Here is a 16,232-nt window from a genome sequence, read left to right on the forward strand (position 1 = left end):
CTCAGCAGTGCCTTTGGCCTAGGTGCCTCCTTCTCGGTATCCGAGTTCCAGCAATGTCTGCTGGTCCTTGGTAGTGCTTTGTAGCACAGGTACCTCCTGCTTAGTAACCGTGTTCCAGCACCGTCAGCTGGTCCTCACTATTTCCATTTGCTCTTGCAGCTTCTGCTACCCATTCGGGTTCCAGCACCGTCAGCTGGTTCTCAGCAGTGCCTTTGGCCTAGGTGCCTCCTTCTCGGTATCCGAGTTCTAGCAATGTCTACTGGTCCTTGGTAGTGCTTTGTAGCACAGGTACCTCCTGTTTAGTAACCGTGTTCCAGCACCGTCAGCTGGTACACAGTTTTTCCATTGGCTATTGTTCCTTATGCTGCCCCTCCGGGTTCCAGCACCGTCAGGTGGTCCTCGCTGGTTCCATTTGCTCTTGTTCCTTCTGCTAACCATCCGGGTTCCAGTACCGTCAGCTGGTACTCAGCAGTTCCTCAGCCTTCTTGTACCTTCTGCTACTTTTCCAAGTTCGAGCCTGTGGAAATGGTTTTTGGTTCTCACTCTGGATCTCCCTGACGACGACCCTGAAGACGACGACCCTGAAGACCACACCGAAGAAGACCAAAAAGATGACCCTGAAGAAGATGACCAAGAGGACAAAGAACATGAAGACAACCACCAAGAAGCAGAACAACAAGAGACAGAAGACCAAGAAGCTGAAAAACCAAAAGCAGAAGAACATTAAGCATAAGACTAAAAATCAGAGCAAATTATATTATCTAAATTATAAGCAGAAGAAGACTAAGCAGTGTATGGGGGTGAGTCCGTTCCTCCTCGTGGTGCCCCAGGAAAATGCCTGCTGCTGCAGGCCAAACAGAACGCGGACAAATCCTGTTATAAATCTTTTGTGACAGGCAGAACGGAAGGTGTAATCTTTAAACATTTATAGATAACAACTACAGGAATGCCTGTCACAAATAAGAATATGATGAAGAAGAAGAATAGGAAGAAGATGAAGTAGAATATAAAGAACAATAATAGTTGAATAAGAGGAATTTGAAGAATGTAAAAAAAAAAGAATAATAGGAAGAAGTTGAAGATGATGAATAAGGTGAAGAAGTTGATGAAAAAGGTGCTGCTGCTGACGATGATGAAGGAGAAAGTGTGGGAGAAGTAAAAAAGAAGGTGAAGAGCATGGAAGTAGTGAAACATACATATCTGACAAAATATAAAAGAGGTTAACATAGTCAATATCTTTGTAACTCCGAACGTCTTTAAAAAAAAAAAAATAATTCCTGCTATTCCATTGGGCTAAACCTCTATGGCTTTAATGTCTCCTCCACCTCCCACAATACATTCTACATTATTATTAGTTGTTTTTCTTCATGTAGAATTAACCTACAAGGAAAGAAAGGGGTTTTTTTTATTCCGATATTTCTGTTCCATTGACTTGAATGGGACTTCCGGGATCGGAATCGGTGATACCCGATACTTTTTGGATATCGGCCGATCCAATCCGATCCGATATTTTTCAATATCGGGTGGTATCGCTCAACACTAAAATGTGGACAAAAACTTTTTGTGATTATTTAATTAAAGGAATGTTTAATGTGTGTGTGTGTGTGTGTGTGTGTCTCTTTTTTAACCCTTTACTACTATAGGATTAATAATGGATAGCTGTCTTATTGACACCTCTCCATTATTAACCCGGCTAAATGTCACCTTACAAAAGCAAGGTGACATTAACCCACTATTATTAACCCATGAGCCACCGCTAAAGGCAATGGGAATAGAGAGGCTAAGTGTCAGAAAAGGAGCATCTTATAGATGCACCTTTTCTGGGGTGGCTGGAGGCAGATTTTTTTAAGCCGGGGGGGGGGCAAAAACAATGGTTCCACTCTAGGCTGTTAATATGTGCCCTCACTCACTGGCTTTACCTCTCTGGCGGAGAAATTACCGCGGGAGCCCATACAATTTTCATCAACGAATTTACCTGGCATTTTAACACCTACATGTCCCAAATTTTACACACATACACTAATCTAATTATTAGTCAGGACATATATAAATCTTACTGATGTCTCATATTTTGGCGGCTTTTGCAATTATTTTACAAAAGCCGACAAATGAATTGATGGCTATTCTGCTATTTCTCTCTCATATATATATATATATATATATATATTTATTTATATATAACGCTGGGAGCGTCACTCTGTCAGAAGCCATTGTAGACTGTGCAAGCGCGACGCGCCTGCAAAGTCTGGCTTCAGAAAGAAGGAGGCTTCCAGAGGTAACAGGTAAGAGGAGTGTGTATGGCGCCGGATATTGCATAGACACTGAAATGCATACCGCGATCTCTGGCGCCATACTTACTTACATGACCGGGAAGAGCTTGGCCGCGGCACTTCTCGCCGGAGAGAGGGGCCGGAGTGCGGAGTGAGAATCGCGCATGCGCATAGTGTTTATCCGGCAACATTTTACTGAAGACACATTTGCAGTGTGTCTTCAGCAATATGACGCAAGACAGTGCGGTATGGGCATGCACATACTCCGGTGCCATACTCCTCCCCCGGCAGAATGGGACAGTGATGAAGCACAGGGAAGAAAGGGGAGTATAATTTTTTTTGTATGTGTGCAGTTTAAGGGGTGAGGGGGACCATACATATCAGGATGGGGGGGCTGAGAGGTAGCATGCATATCAGGATTGAGGGATGAGAGGACCTTACATACCAGGATAGGGGGGTGAGGGGACCATGCATACCAGGATAGGGGGTTGAGGGGACCATGCACACCAGGAATGGGGGGTGAGGAGACCATGCATACCAGGATTGGGGGGGGAGAGGACCATGCAAACCAGGATTGGGGGGTGAGAGTGTTAGGTTGAACAATAAGTAATGTTCAATAGTTGCCTGCTCCTGGCCCAATGAGTATTGATCAGTACGCACTAAAAGAAACACATCACATGATAGGATGTAATCTCTCTTTGATCAATCTATGGCATAGCTCCAAGAGAGCAAGAGTAAAAATAAGAGAGCTTTATTGATTCACACATAGGTTTTATGTCCTTTGTAAGGGGGCTCGATTAACTCTAAAATGGGAGTGTTCGGATGTATTCCATTGGTTAGTGGATTGGGCAATGAGCTAGTCCGAGCAGATCCATGAGGTCATCAGGCTGGGTTGGTCCATGAGGTCATCACAGTGGACATCGTCGTGGGTGGATCCATAGAGCACATGCTGTTTGGCCAAAACAGAAAATTCCAGTTCCATGAGCACATGGTATGAGGCAAGCAGGAAATGGCAGCCATTTTTAGTGTCACACTTCGATCTGAAAAAGCTCATATAAGGTGAAATAATACACTTGAGGTTAATTAAGTATTTGAACTTAAGGCTCTCTTCAAGAGTCCCCCCTAAATACTTTATTAACCTTCTTTTCCTGATCCTACCGTGGTTCCCTAACCCAGCAATGTTAAGTGTCACTATGCAATTATGGGTGCATCAAGAGGTATATAGGTGTATGCTACCCACATCCTCTGGACTTTCCTACCTGCTGGGTCCATTAGTCTCCAAACTCCCATCACCATGGTAACAAAGAATACACATGTGACTAACCCTGATGTATACATCCTAAATCTGACTGTCTTGTCCGGGAGGGGGGAATTTGGAGTCTTCACCAGTTTTAGACAAGTTTTCCCTTGTGGAAAACCTCCCTTTGTAGCTGGACTTTGACAAGCAGGTCAGATCCTGCTCTGTCCCTACCTGTCTGATAAGTTTACTGTATGAGAGAAGGATCCAGGAGGTCATCAGCAACCCTGAAAAAAAATTAACATGGCAAGCAACATTATGTAGAAGGTTTTGATGGAGGCCCAAACTTCTTGCAGTGAGAGGCGTGTATCCACATTGGTCTTCCTTCGAGTTTGACCGAAGTAGGAGTTGTCAAAAGCACTTGGTAGGGACCCTCAAATCTCAACTCCAGGGATATCTTTCTGATTAACTTCTCTACCAGCATGTAGTCACCAAGTTGGAAAGTATGGGTACCTTTACTGGAATCTGGATCTGGAATGGATGATAAAACTCGTGCATGTGTTAGTGACAGTTCTTTAGCAAGGGCAATGACATAATTTACAAGAGTATCACTTCCTAAGGCTAGCTGTTGTGGATTATATTGGCCCAACCTTGGAGGCTCCCCAAAAAGGATCTCATGGTGTGAGTTTAGTGGGGCCCCTTGGAGTGTTTCTGACTGAATATAAGGCAATGGGCAAAATGTCTGTCCAAGGAAGTCTGACTTCCTGACAGGCTTTCAGTATTTTGTTTTTCAAGGTGCCATTTAGTCTTTCTACGTTTTTTACTGCTCTGAGGGTGATATGGAGTATGTAAACCCAAATCAGCCCCTACCAGTGTCCATAGTTCCTTAGTCAGTGCTGCAATGAATGCGGGTCCTTGGTGACGCTCAATAACGTCTGTGACCCTATATCTGCATACCACTTCATATCAAAATGAGGAAATGGTTGCACTCAATTGCATTAAGGCATGTCTATATGAAATATATGAAGTGTGAACAGCATAATGGCTTTTGAAATTTAGAAAAAACATATGCGATACTTAGCACAAAATTTGGCCAAAAAATGTGAGCCCATTCACCAACGTCAAGGTAAACTCATAATCGAATGGGTCCCTATTCTAACTGCCTAGTGTGAACTAACCTCTGGCTAATAACATGGTAAAGCCTGTATTTATAGGAAGATAGGAACCAAAATGTGATTGGATGTAATTAAAATCACAGCTTGATGAGGGGCGGAGAGCTCAGTCAGAAAGCTAACATACAAATGACAGAAAAATCTGATGGCACATCTAGTACTAGTCTGAATAGGTGCATGCCAAAAAACAGCTTACATATCAAAATGAGGAAATGGTTGCACTCAATCGCATTAAGCTGTGATTTTAATTACATCCAATCACATTTCATTCACACTTCATATATTTCATATTGACATGCCTTAATGCAATTGAGTGCAACCATTTCCTCATTTTGATATGTAAGCTGTTTTTTGGTATGCACCCATTCAGACTAGTTCTAGATGTGCCGTCAGTTTTTTCTGTCATTTGCATACCACTTCAGTCATCAGTCTCTTAAGAGTCACTCTGGCAGTCATGTTGGTTACTGGATAGGTTTCGGGTCATCCTGAGAACATGTCAGTCTCTACCAATACATACTCGTACATCCCTACATTTGGCATTTGAATATGATCGATTTGAATTCTCTGAAAGGGATAGAGTAGCCAAATGTTTCTGAGTAACTTTCTGAGGCAGTGCTGGATTGCATGTTGCACACACAAGGCAGGACTTGCAATATTTTTGGGTGCAGTAGAGATCCCAGGTGCTATATAAGTCTTTCAAATCAAGTCATTCTTCTGATTCTTGCCTCTATGGGTGATACCGTGTGCCTATTCTGTCACCGAGGGGTACAGATCCTTTTGTTCATCCTCCAGACTCCATCATCCTTTTTTTTTCCTCCTTCTTGCCATGATTTCTTTTCATAATCTGGTGTCTAGTCTTGATGTAGATGGATAAACCTCATAAGAGAGCTTTGAGGCCCTTCTTCAGTGTCTTGTGACACGTACACTGCTGCTTTCTCTTTCCCAAATGGATCTGCAGCATAAGTTTTTGCTGTTTTGTCAGCAAAGAAATTCCCCCTTGCTTCTGGAGAATCCAATCTCCCATGAGCTTTGATCTTGATCACTGCAACCTCTGAAGGTAGATCTAGAGCGGCCACAAGTTGTTGTATGGAAGCAGCATGTTTTACAGGAGTTCCACTGGACGTTAGGTATCCTCTGGCTGCCAAGATACTGCCGAAGTCATGAGCCACTCCGAAAGCATAATCTTGTATCCGTGTAGATGTTGACCACCTTCTCCATCGCTTCCTGACAAGCCGCTTCTTGTGCAGACATGTGCGATGGTAGGGGTCTAGCTGAGATGACCTGGTCATGTGTAACAATGGCATATCCCCCGTATGGAACCATCCTGTTTCATCTGAAAATCTGGAACCATCAGTGAAGAACGTCAGGTCATCATGTGGGAATGGGTCTTCAGACACATTTTTCTTGGAGGCTGCTTCTTTCTGCATCTGTTCGAGACAGTCGTGATCGTCTGAGCGTGTAAAGGTGTTTTCGCCGAGAGCATCAGTATCATCACCCACATCCCCCCTGGAAAGAGGAAGCAGCGTGGACGGGTTGAGGATGGTGCAGCAGATAAGAGCAACATTATCCAGAATCAAGAGGGAACATTGAAGTCTCATATGATGCTGCAGCGACAGGTGTTTAGGTTGGTGTCCTCGAACAGTCCCACCAGATAAGCCTCGCTAGTCTCTTGCAGGGCAATCACCTCCGAGCTCTGGAAGCGCAGATTGGTCTTGAAGTCCTGGGCAATCTCCCTCACCAGGCGCTGGAAGGGAAGCTTATGGATCAGCAGCTTGGTGGACTTCTGATAGCGGCGGATCTCACAGAGAGTGACTGTTCCTGGCTGGAAACGGTGTGGCTTCATCACTCCACCAGTGGTGGGAGCGCTCTTCCTGGTGGCTATAGTAGCCAGCTGCATACGGGGAGCTTTCCCTCCTGTGTATTTATGAGTGGTCTGTTTAGTTCTGGCCATAGCTCTGTACAGAAGAAAACAGATGTAATCACTTGTGTATGAGGAGCAGGAGGAGGTAATAGTGGAATGAGGAGCTCTATTTGGGCAGCTCCAATATCATGAGGGAGTCCAGGTGACGCAGGCAGTCTTAGAAGCTTTAACAATCCTGTCCTCATTACTAATTAACCTAATTTCGGAGAGGCAGCAAATGCTTGGGGGGCTACACTTGTTCATTATAATTCCAACAATTTCTCTTGCACATGCATGAACAGGGAAAGCGAAAATGCCAACACTGTTATGAATGGGTCACTGAGGAGGAGAGCAGGTCCAGGCTAAGCCACAGAAAACCAGAGAGGTTGGTACCTAAGTGGATTGCAGACCCTTCATCCTATCCACACAACTAGCAGTAGCCGTGGAGCGTACCTACGATGATCCTAGACGCCTCAGCACAGCCGGAGAGCTAACTAAGCCTAAAGCAAGAAAGGGGAAATCTAAACTGCCCCAGAGCAGACCCCCAATGGAATAGATAGCCCCCAAACATATATTGTCGGTGAGACAAAATGAAAACACAAACACAGGCAGGAAAATAGACTGAGCAAATGATGAGGCCCACACTGACTAGACAGGACAGGAAAGGAAAGACACTGTCTGCAATCATGCAAAAATCCCTGCAAAAAGTCCAACACGTCTGATGCAAAAAAACACTGAAGTCGCACGACTTCGCCCACTATATCAGCACTTTGGTATATTCTGAAAACAGAGCAAAAAGAGACCAATCTAACAGGGGATAAAACAAACCGGCATAAGCAGTAACATATGGGCGGTGATTCAGCACAGCCCCAGCCGGAGTTGGCTGACCTGCACCAAGAAGAGATAGACAAAACCAGATCAAATGCAAGCAGAATAGCAAATAAACCACTTAGCTGAACATGCAGGGACAGAGCTGGAGAAATCAAACCTCAGGAGGAACAGGAAGCAAATCACCAGCAGGGATAGAGGGAGTCGGCTGTCTTAAATCCCAATCTGAAACCCCAGATCTCCAATCATCATCATCATTATCAGGTGGCAAGCCTCTGTCAATCAGTTCAGCTCCATTGCTTCCAGTAACCACCAGAGGGAGCCCAGAAAGAGAACTCTCAACCCCTCTGTTGATCTGACCAGCTCCACTACCTTCAGTAATAACCAGAGGGAGGCCAGAAAGCAAATTCACAACACAACACCAATAGCAGGAATTGTTGAGGTGTCAATCTGCTCACTAATATTCGCATACTCTAAAATGCGAGTTATTGTTGAGTGAAATTGTTGAGTACTAACGTCTGGATGAATAGGGTCAAAAGTAGGGGTCACAGCGTGTATGATCATTCTACATGAAAGATTGCCAGATTTAGTCACCACTATGTCCCCAACAGCTATCTGACCACGTGACTCAACAATGATTCGACTGTCAGCTTGAATATTTGCCCCTCCTGCTTCCACTATAACTCTAGCCACACCTCCAATGAGCTCTGAGATTTGGCAGCATTAACAATAGAGTCAGTTTCCATTGTTGTTATGTCATCCTTTCTCACCACTAACAAGGGTCCCTCAGGAAGTTCTTTTTCAAAAATAGGTTGCCAACATTCCGTCCCCTTTGTGCTTCCTGTGATGTTGGTATCCCCTTCCCAGATTGAGTCCCCCTTGATACAGGTGCCACTGTCCCATACAGGTGGCGCTTGGCTGCGAGAGCCTGTGAGGTACTGGTTATGGAAGTGACAGTAGAAAAGGTCATTGTCAGGGATGATCCAGGTGGATGTGGGGCGCCCTCACCCAGGGCAGCGGGGTACTCGGTGCTGGGCCGGTGTAAAGGCGGGAATGTGTCACAGCAGCAGTGACCCGGTCCGTGGCCCTGGGCGCCCAATGTCAATGGCGGTGATGTTAATGGTGTTAAAGTTTATTAAAATAGTTTGTGACGCCACCCGTGGTGTTTGGCAAGTAAGATGGTAAGCCAATGCTGCATACAGATCGGCTGGGACTGATGGTGTGGTGCAGCAGAGATAGTATAGCTCCCCACAGGTGGAGCTGTAGTCCCAGGGCAGTGTAGGTGCAATGGATGAGGAGAGGCGCAGGATGGTATAGATGTTGTTCCTCAGGTGTAGCGGTGCTGGAATAACTGGAGGACACCAGGGTGTGCGGTTCCAAAGCTTTACTCTCTGTTTGCAGTTCACACACACGCCTGCCTCTGTACTGTGTTCTCCGGGTCAGGGCTCCAGCCAACCTCCAGGCCAGATAGGGCTCTACCTTCCACACTTCGCCAATATGTACCTTCACTGAATGACTCCTCCAATGCGCCTTTAGGTGCGAAGCACTCCAGTACTTAGTTACCCTGGAATGCCTCTCTCTAGGTGTTCCTAGTCTTTACTTGTATGACAGACAGCTGTAGCCTGCTTCGGGGACTCCTCACTGCGTCCCGGCTCTCTATTCAGTTGCTGTTGTGTCCCAAGTCTATGATGGGAGCAAGGCGTTAGCGGCTCACTACTCCTCCGGTGTCTGTTGCCGGACATAAAGATCCAATCAACCTCGGGGACTGGGCCCTGGCCTTTGCGCTCTTTGGACTGGAAGGGTTCTCTATCTTTCTTCAACCAGCTTCCCACCGTCCTTCTATTCTCCTTCGTTCCGATCTGTTCTATCTTTCTTATGGAAGGTCTCTTTCTCTGGTCTTTCTCATGCCACCAGCCCAGATCACTGGGACCTGCTGCAGCACGTCCCTCAGACACCCATCTTCTCTCTCCTCTCACCACTCAACTCACTAACCAACCAACTCAACTCCTTAACCCTCACTCGTCCCCCTCTTTTATATCATCTGACCCCACCCGCCTCCCAGCACATCTCGTGTTACGAAGCAGGGTTCCATGATGGGTGCTCTGCTAACCACCAGCCTGAAGCTGTTAGGTGGCCCCACTGAACTATCCTGTGTGTGGAATGCAGGTGTGGAGTGTGGTCAGGATTTCCCCCTTACCTGGATGGTGGGGCACTACACCTTAGGAGAAGGTGCAGTACCTCTGTGGTGACTGAAGCCTCAGGGGCGCCACATACCCCCCCGTTAAACACAGCACGTCCGCGGACTGCAAAGCAACAAAAGGTACAATACAGGAACACACAAAAAATTTTAAATGCTATATCTATATCTATATTCCTAATGTAGGAGGCACATTTCTTAAATGTTACAAACAGGCTAATTTCCTATCTTAGTATCAAAAGTTTACTTAAGTGCAATTCTCAATTCAAAGTGCTATACTCAACACATTTTCTTCATTACAATTATGCTTTTCCTTTCTCTTCTCTACTGGACGCAAGACACTGACCATCTGCACCTGGCCCGTCACCTGTCACTTTTCAATTCTTCAGTCTTTATTCAGTTCTCACATTCTATCTCAAAACTTTTCTAATTCTCTGTAGCAAATATTCTATAAAAGACATTTATTGTTCATAAGACACAACATTATCAAATACTTTATCATAAAACATTCAAAAATTCTTGCAAAGTGCTGAACACTGCTCCCAGCCGGGATTTCTTGCAGTGTCTCTTGAGGTAGACATCATTCTTCGAAAAGTGTCCATGCAAAAACATTATCTTCTCAAAGAGTCTTTGTGTAACCATTATCTTCACAAAGGAGTCACATATGTAAAACCAAGAAAGGGCACCTAAAGAGATGCAACTATTTACAATAAAAGTTTTTGGATCATACAGCGTTCATGATCTCCACAGTTCCATTTGTAGAAAAACACTGCCAATCAAAAGCAGGCAACAAAAGTGCTACCGGAAAAACATGATAGCAAAAATAGAAAAAGGAACAACTGGTGCAAACTGACCCTCCTGGGTAACGAGATTTGTATGAACTGGAAATCTTCTACTGGTGTTCCCTGTTGTGAGCTCATTTTCTCGTTCACCTTGGGTGTCCGATGAACTCCCTCTGCTGGTTAAAGGAGGTGGTGAAACTGATTTGGATGGGAGAGACCTGCCACCTGGACAGGTGGATTGTGATTGGACATCAGGAATCTCTGAGTGGATATAAGGCAGCCGACGCCCTGTAGGGTTGCTGGTGATTTCTCCTGCTCTGAGGTCTGGCCTCCAGTTCAGTTCCTGTCTTCTAAAGCTAAGTTTTGCTCTGCTATTGTTCCATGAGAGTTTATCTGATTTGCTTAGCTTTGTGTTCAGCCAGTCCCGGCTGGGACTGTGCTGAATTTCTATTTTGTCCCTGATCGGTTAGATCTCTTTTGCTCTGTCCTCAGAATATATCGGAGTGCTGATATAGGGATTTTGAAGTCTAGTGACTTCAGGGCCATTTTTCCTATCAGACGTGTTGGGACATTTTTGGTAGGGTTTTTGCGTATTGCAGCCAGCATATTTTCTGTCCTGTCCTATCTAGTTAGTTGGGCCCCATCGTTTGCTCTGCCTGTCTTTCTGTCTGTGTTTGTGTTTTCATCTTTTTTCACCGACAATACATGTTAGGGGCTGTCTATTGCTTTGGGGTCTGCTCTGGGGCAGTTTAGATTTCCCCTTTCTTTCTTTAGGCTTATGTAGTTCTCTGGCTGTGATGAGGCGTCTAGGACCACCGTAGGCACGCTCCACGGCTACTGTTAGTTGTTGTGAATAGAATTAGAGGTCTGCAATCCGCTAGCTACCAACCTCTCCGGTTTTCTGGACTTAGCTTACATTTTTGCTTTTTCCCCCTCCGGTGACTCACTCATAGCAGAATCACCAGCCATACCGCAGATTCTAGGGTACTCAATAGCAGGAAAGAATTGTAAAAAAAAAAAAAGTGTCAGAATTTTTTTTTTTATATTTTTTCCTCTTTTTCTCTGTAGCCGTAGGAGGAATTTTTTTCTTAATGGCGATTAAGCAATTGTCTGATTGTGTGGAGCAGCTCACTGCTGAAGTGTGGGGAATTTCCGCCTATCTTGCTCATTCACATGCTGCTGAACCAAAGATCCCTACTCCTGATGTGCTTTTTGGGGATCGGTCTAAATTTTTGAATTTTAAGAATAATTGTAAATTATTTCTTGCCTTGAAGCCTAACTCATTGGGGAGCTCTGCGCATCAGGTTAAAATTGTCATCTCTTTGCTGTGCGGCGATCCCCAGGATTGGGTGTTTTCTTTGACACCTGATGATCCTATTCTAACTAATGTGGACGCATTTTTTAAAGCCTTGGGGTTGTTGTATGATGAACCTAATGCTAGTGACCAAGCTGAAAAAGCCTTGTTGGCATTGAGCCAGGGTCAGGATCCTGCAGAGTTATACTGTCAAAAATTCCAAAAGTGGGCGGTCCTTATTCCTGGAATGATGGTGCCTTGGCAGCTCTCTTTCGGAAGGGTTTGTCAGAAACTGTAAAAGATACTATGGTGGGATTTCCTGTTCCCTCTGGTCTTGACGATTCTATGTCATTAGCCATTCAGATTGATCGACGTTTACGTGAACGTAAATTAACACGAGAAATGTTGCCACCTGTTGAACAAATGTCTGAACCTATGCAATGTGATAGAGTTTTGTCTAGGACGCAATGTCAGTTTAGAAAGCGTAATAAGCTGTGTTTGTTCTGTGGAGATGCCTCTCATATTATTTCTGTCTGCCCTAAACGAGGGAAATGTATTGCACACACATTTGCTGTGGGTGGTGTACAACCTAAGTTTCTTCTGGCAATTACTCTGATCTGCTCCCTGTCCACATTTTCCGCTAAGGCTTTTGTGGATTCAGGAGCAGCTCTGAACCTGATGGACTTGGATTTTGCTAAATGTTGTGGGTTTCCTATGACACCTCTGCGGACGCCTATCCCTTTGAGGGGTATTGATGCTACTCCTTTGGCGAAGAATAAATCTCAGTTTGGGACCCAGGTGGTAATGCGGGTCGCCCCAGACCATCAAGAAAATTGCAGATTTTTGGTGTTGCATAATTTGCATGATACCATTGTTCTGGGATTTCCCTGGTTGCAAATCCATAATCCAGTTTTGGATTGGAAATCTGTGTCTGTGGTGAGTTGGGGTTGTCGGTGTGCTCTCAGTGACGCTCCTGTTTTCTCCACCTCTCCCCAGTCGCATGATGTTCCTGACTATTTGGCTGATTTTTATGATGTATTTAGTGAGAATAAGTCTGCATCTTTGCCTCCTCATAGGAGTTATGACTGTGCAATTGAGCTGAGCCCTGGGTGTAAATTTCCCAAGGGTCGACTTTTCAATTTATCTGTACCCGAGCACGAGGCTATGCGATCTTATATTAAGGAGTCGTTGGAGAAGGGTCATATTAGACCATCCTCTTCACCCTTGGGTGCTGGGGTTTTTTTCGTAGCCAAGAAAGATAGTCAATACAAGGCCTTAATGAACTATCGTTCCCTCAACAAAATTACTGTTAAATATCAGTATCCATTACCCCTGATTTCTGATCTATTCACCAGAGTTAAAGGTGCTTGCTGGTTTACCAAGCTTGACCTCAGGAGGGCGTATAATCTTATTTGCATTAAGCATGGGGATGAATGGAAGACAGCGTTTAATAGTCCGGAGGGACATTTTGAGTACCTGGTGATGCCTTTTGGGCTCACTAATGCCCCTTCTGTCTTACAGAGCTTCATGAATGATATTTTCCAAGAATTTGTGGATAAATTTTTGATCATCTATCAGGATGATATTTTGATCTTTTCCAGGGATTGGGACTCTCATGTGGAACATGTTCGGACTGTGTTCCGGATTTTGAGGGAGAATTCCCTGTATGTTAAGGGATCGAAGTGCCTTTTTGGTGTACAGAGAATTTCATTTTTGGGATTTATTTTGTCTCCGTCAACTATTGAAACGCGGCCAAGGTACAGGCCATTTATGATTGGGTTCAGCCCACTTCTTTGAAGGCCCTCCAGAAGTTTTTGCGTTTTGATAATTTTTATCGTAAATTTATAGCTAATTTTTCTGGTATTGCCAAACCATTGACTGATTTGACTAAGAAGGGTGCTGATGTGCTGAATTGGTCTCCTGAGGCTGTTTCTTCCTTTCAGGAGCTGAAGCGGAGGTTCACTTCTGCTCCGGTTTTGCGGCAACCTGATGTCTTACTTCCGTTTCAGGTAGAGGTGGACGCTTCAGAGATTGGTGCAGGAGCTGTTTTGTCCCAAAAAGATTCGGTAACATCTAAAATGAATCCCTGTGCCTTCTTTTCCCGAAAGTTCTCCCCATCTGAACGCAACTATGATGTGGGGAATCGGGAACTGTTAGCCATGAAATGGGCATTTGAGGAGTGGAGACATTGGTTGGAGGGAGCTAGACATCAAGTTGTGGTCCTCACTGACCACAAGAATTTGATTTACCTTGAGTCGGCCAAACGCTTGAATCCTAGACAGGCTAGGTGGGCCTTGTTTTTCACACGTTTTGATTTTGTGGTCTCTTTTCTTCCGGGCACTAAGAATGTTAAGGCAGACGCCCTCTCTAGGAGATTCTTTGCTGATTCTCCTATTGTGACCAAGCCTGCTACCATCTTAGGTGAGGGGGTAGTTCTTTCTGCCATCTTGCCCGATTTAAGACGTGCTCTGGAAGAGTTTCAGGAGGACAAACCTGAGCGTTGTCCCATGGGAAAGTTGTATGTTCCTGACCAGTGGAGGAAGAGAGTGATGTCTGAAGTTCATTGCTCCGCATTGGCTGTTCATCCAGGTATTTTTGTTACTAGAGATTTGGTGAGTCGGTCTTTTGGTGGCCCGCCTTATCTAGTGATGTCAGGAATTTTGTGCAGTCCTGTGGGACTTGCTCCCGGTCTAAACCTTGTTCTCGCTCTAGTGGGTTGTTGATGCCTTTGCCGGTGCCCAGGAGGCCATGGACCCATATTTCAATGGATTTTATTTCTGATTTGCCTGTCTCTCAGAATGACTGTTATCTGGGTGATTTGTGATAGATTCTCTAAGATGGTCATCTTGTACCACTCCCTAAGTTGCCATCTTCCTCAGAGTTGGTGCCCTTGTTTTTGCAACAGGTGGTTCGCTTGCATGGGATTCCTGAGAACATTGTATCTGACAGAGGAGTTCAGCTTGTCTCTAGATTCTGGAGGACTTTTTGTTCCAAGCTGGGAATTCAGTTGTCCTTCTCTGCGTTTCACCCTCAGACCAATGGGCAGACGGAGAGAACGAACCAGTCTTTGGAGTCTTATTTGAGATGTTTTATCTCTGCTGATCAGCATGATTGGGTCTCATTTTTGCCCTTGGCCGAATTTGCTTTAAATAATAGAGCTAGTTCTGCCACTTTGATGTCACCCTTTTTCTGTAACTTTGGGTTTCATCCTCGATTCTCTTCAGGGCAGGTGGAGTCCTCTGCCTGCGCAGGGGTTGACACTGTGGTGGAGAGGATGCACAAGATTTGGGACCAAGTGGTGGATAAGTTGTCTCTCTCCCAGGAAAAGGCCCAGCGGTTTTCCAACCGGCATAGGACCATTGGTCCCCGGTTTAAGGTGGGTGATATGGTTTGGTTGTCATCAAAGAATATTTCTATGACGGTGGCTTCTCCAAAGTTTAAACCTAGATTTATTGGACCTTACAAGATTTTGGAGATTCTTAATCCGGTCTCTTTTCAATTGGCTCTTCCTGTTACATTTAAGATCCATAACGTGTTTCATAAGTCTCTGTTGAAGAGGTTTGTTAAGCCAGTGGTTCCAGTGGTGGCGCCTCCTGACCCTGTGTGGGTTGCAGGTAATGTGGAATATGAGGTTGAGAAGATACTGGATTCTCGTCTGGCTAGACGGAGACTCCAGTATTTGATTAAGTAGAAGGGTTATGGCCAAGAGGATAATTCTTGGGTCTCTGCATCTGATATTCATGCCGAAAGATTGGTTCATGCTTTTCATCGGGCCCATCCTGATCGACCTGGTGGCGTGGATGAGGGTTCGGTGACCCCTCCTCAAGGGGGAGGTACTGTTGTGAGCTCATTTTCTTGTTCACCTTTGGTGTCCTATGAACTCCCTCTGCTGGTGAAAGGAGGTGGTGAAACTGATTTGGATGGGAGAGACCTAACACCTGGACAGGTGGATTGTGATTGGACATCAGGAATCTCTGAGTGGATATAAGGCAGCCGACGCCCTGTAGGGTTGCTGGTGATTTCTCCTGCTCTGAGGTCTGGCCTCCAGTTCAGTTCCTGTCTTCTAAAGCTAAGTTTTGCTCTGCTATTGTTCCATGAGAGTTTGTCTGATTTGCTTAGTTTTGTGTTCAGCCAGTCCCGGCTGGGACTGTGCTGAATTTCTATTTTGTCCCTGATCAGTTTGATCTCTTTTGCTCTGTCCTCAGAATATATCGGAGTGCTGATATAGGGATTTTGAAGTCTAGTGACTTCAGGGCCATTTTTCCTATCAGACGTGTTGGGACATTTTTGGTAGGGTTTTTGCGGATTGCAGCCAGCATATTTTCTGTCCTGTCCTGTCGTGAGTTCATTTTCCCCTTCACCGATGATGTCTGTTGAACTCCCTCTGCTGGTGAAGAGAGGTAGTGAAATTGATTGGGTTGAGAAGAACCTGTCATCTGAACAGGTGGAGCCTGATTGGACACCCGGAATCACTGAGTGGATATAAGGCAGCCGACGCCCTGCAGGGGTGCTGGTGATCTTTTCTGCTCTGAGCTCTTGCAACCAGTTAGTC

The 16,232-nt window shown here is 45.1% G+C and overlaps 1 protein-coding gene across 1 annotated transcript; it reads right to left on the minus strand.

The window, feature by feature from the left end:
• Window positions 1-6,273: 6,273 nt before the first annotated feature.
• On the minus strand, window positions 6,274-6,630 carry LOC141090269 (histone H3.2-like). Its single transcript, XM_073576363.1, has one exon. The coding sequence runs from the start codon at window positions 6,628-6,630 to the stop codon at window positions 6,274-6,276; it is 357 nt and encodes a 118-aa protein (XP_073432464.1).
• Between the last annotated feature and the right edge of the window lie 9,602 nt (window positions 6,631-16,232).

This window comes from Dendrobates tinctorius, unplaced genomic scaffold (genome assembly GCF_039654945.1).
Source record: "Dendrobates tinctorius isolate UK_male_01 unplaced genomic scaffold, ASM3965494v1 ptg000048l, whole genome shotgun sequence".
NCBI classification, from domain to species: domain Eukaryota; kingdom Metazoa; phylum Chordata; class Amphibia; order Anura; family Dendrobatidae; genus Dendrobates; species Dendrobates tinctorius.